The sequence below is a fragment of the Microtus oregoni genome, unplaced genomic scaffold, assembly GCF_018167655.1.
Source record: "Microtus oregoni isolate MIOR12 unplaced genomic scaffold, Mior012 000060F_013, whole genome shotgun sequence".
NCBI classification, from domain to species: domain Eukaryota; kingdom Metazoa; phylum Chordata; class Mammalia; order Rodentia; family Cricetidae; genus Microtus; species Microtus oregoni.
In genome coordinates, this window is record NW_024543848.1 from 94,701 (window position 1) to 96,355 (window position 1,655).

Below are 1,655 nucleotides of genomic sequence, written 5' to 3' on the forward strand. Positions count from 1 at the left end.
TTAATTTGCTTTTATGACTCCCTGAAAAGTTGATTTTGTTTTATAACTAACTTGTAACAAATAGAATAGTGAATGCAGCAAATATAATGACAATGATGCTTTTGATTAAGTGACGAGATGTTCTGTATGGCTTTATTGGTCATTAAATATTCTATTATATTAAATCTGTATAATATCCTATTTATTTCAAATACATTGCCTAAAAATGAGTGTCAGATTTCTAGGCAAGTCAGAAAGAAAATGAAATATATGTATATATTTCAAAGAATGTTGATTATGTACCTAATTTAGTGGTTTTTTTTGTTAATGAAAATGCTGCTATGTACTGAGCCAGTTTTCTTAGTGTACATCATACACAAATATCTCAACATATCATTCCATTTAGCAATTATATTACATTTTCCTGAGTTTATTATACAATACCATATTGAGAAATAAAAAGTCTAATATATCATGACACTGAAAATTTCTGTAATCATTTAGACCCGCGAAAAATGAAGAATGGAAATGGAAAACTGCTCTTTATTATCTGACTTTTTCCTCCTGGGAATTTCCAGTAACCCTGACATGAAAGGGGTTTTATTTCTTGTGTTTCTTATTGTTTATATTATTATTCTGCTGTCAAATGTTGGAATGATCATTTTGATCAGAATGGATTCCCAGCTTCATACACCAATGTACTTCTTCCTCAGCAACCTGGCCTTCTCTGACTTATCCTATTCCACCGCAGTGGGACCAAAGATGCTGTTGGACCTTCTCGCAGAGAATAATCCAATCTCCTTTGTAGCCCGCTTCCTGCAATTCTTATTAGTATGTATCTTTATAGATATTGAGTGCATGCTTCTGGCAGTGATGGCCTTTGATAGGTACAAAGCCATCAGCAACCCTCTGATGTATGCTGTGGACATGTCCAGTAGAGTTTGTTACCAGTTCTTAACTGGAATTTATCTGTTGGGAACTATAGATGGCTTGATACATACTTCATTGACATTCAGCTTATGTTTCTGTGGCTCTACATATATTAATCAATTCTTCTGTGATTTTCCTGCTGTTTTATTACTTTCCTGTTCTGATACACAGGTCAATGAACTGGTATTGTTCACCCTTTTTGGTTTCATTGAACTGAGCACCATTTCAGGGGTCCTTATCTCCTATTGCTACATTATCTCCTCAGTTTTAAAGATCAGCTCTGCTGGGGGTCGTTCCAAGGCTTTCTCTACCTGTGCCTCTCACCTGACTGCAGTTGGGATTTTCCAGGGGACCATACTCTTCATGTATTTCAGACCTAGTTCTGCCTACTCTCTAGACCAAGACAAAATGACATCAGTCTTTTACCTCCTCATTATTCCCATGATAAACCCTCTGATTTACAGCTTGAGGAACAAGGATGTGAAAGAAGCCCTGGTCAGGCTCAGAAATAAAATGTGGTTCTAAGGGAATTTATTGACTACACAGAAATGTATCATGTCTATTGGCTTTCTACTGTACAAAAACAAAATTGATAATATCAGTTTTTTAATTTACTAAGTATGTGTGCTGAAGTTTAATAATAAGAAGCAGTTTGAGACCAACGTATGTGTCTTACTCATTTATTTACTTTCAGAATATAGAGTACTCTATTTTAAAAAAGGTATCAAGGTAGAATTTTTAAAAAC

The 1,655-nt window shown here is 34.6% G+C and overlaps 1 protein-coding gene across 1 annotated transcript; it reads left to right on the plus strand.

Annotated features, from left to right (window-relative positions):
* The first annotated feature begins 501 nt into the window (after positions 1 to 501).
* On the plus strand, positions 502 to 1,434 carry LOC121439164 (olfactory receptor 5W2-like). The gene has a single exon (XM_041639661.1). It carries the CDS (start codon positions 502 to 504, stop codon positions 1,432 to 1,434), a length of 933 nt encoding a protein of 310 aa, XP_041495595.1.
* The last annotated feature ends 221 nt before the right edge of the window (positions 1,435 to 1,655 follow it).

Coding starts and splice junctions, on each gene's coding strand:
- LOC121439164 (XM_041639661.1), top strand. CDS start 502: ATGGAAATGGAAAACTGCTCTTTATTATCTGACTTTTTCCTCCTGGGA.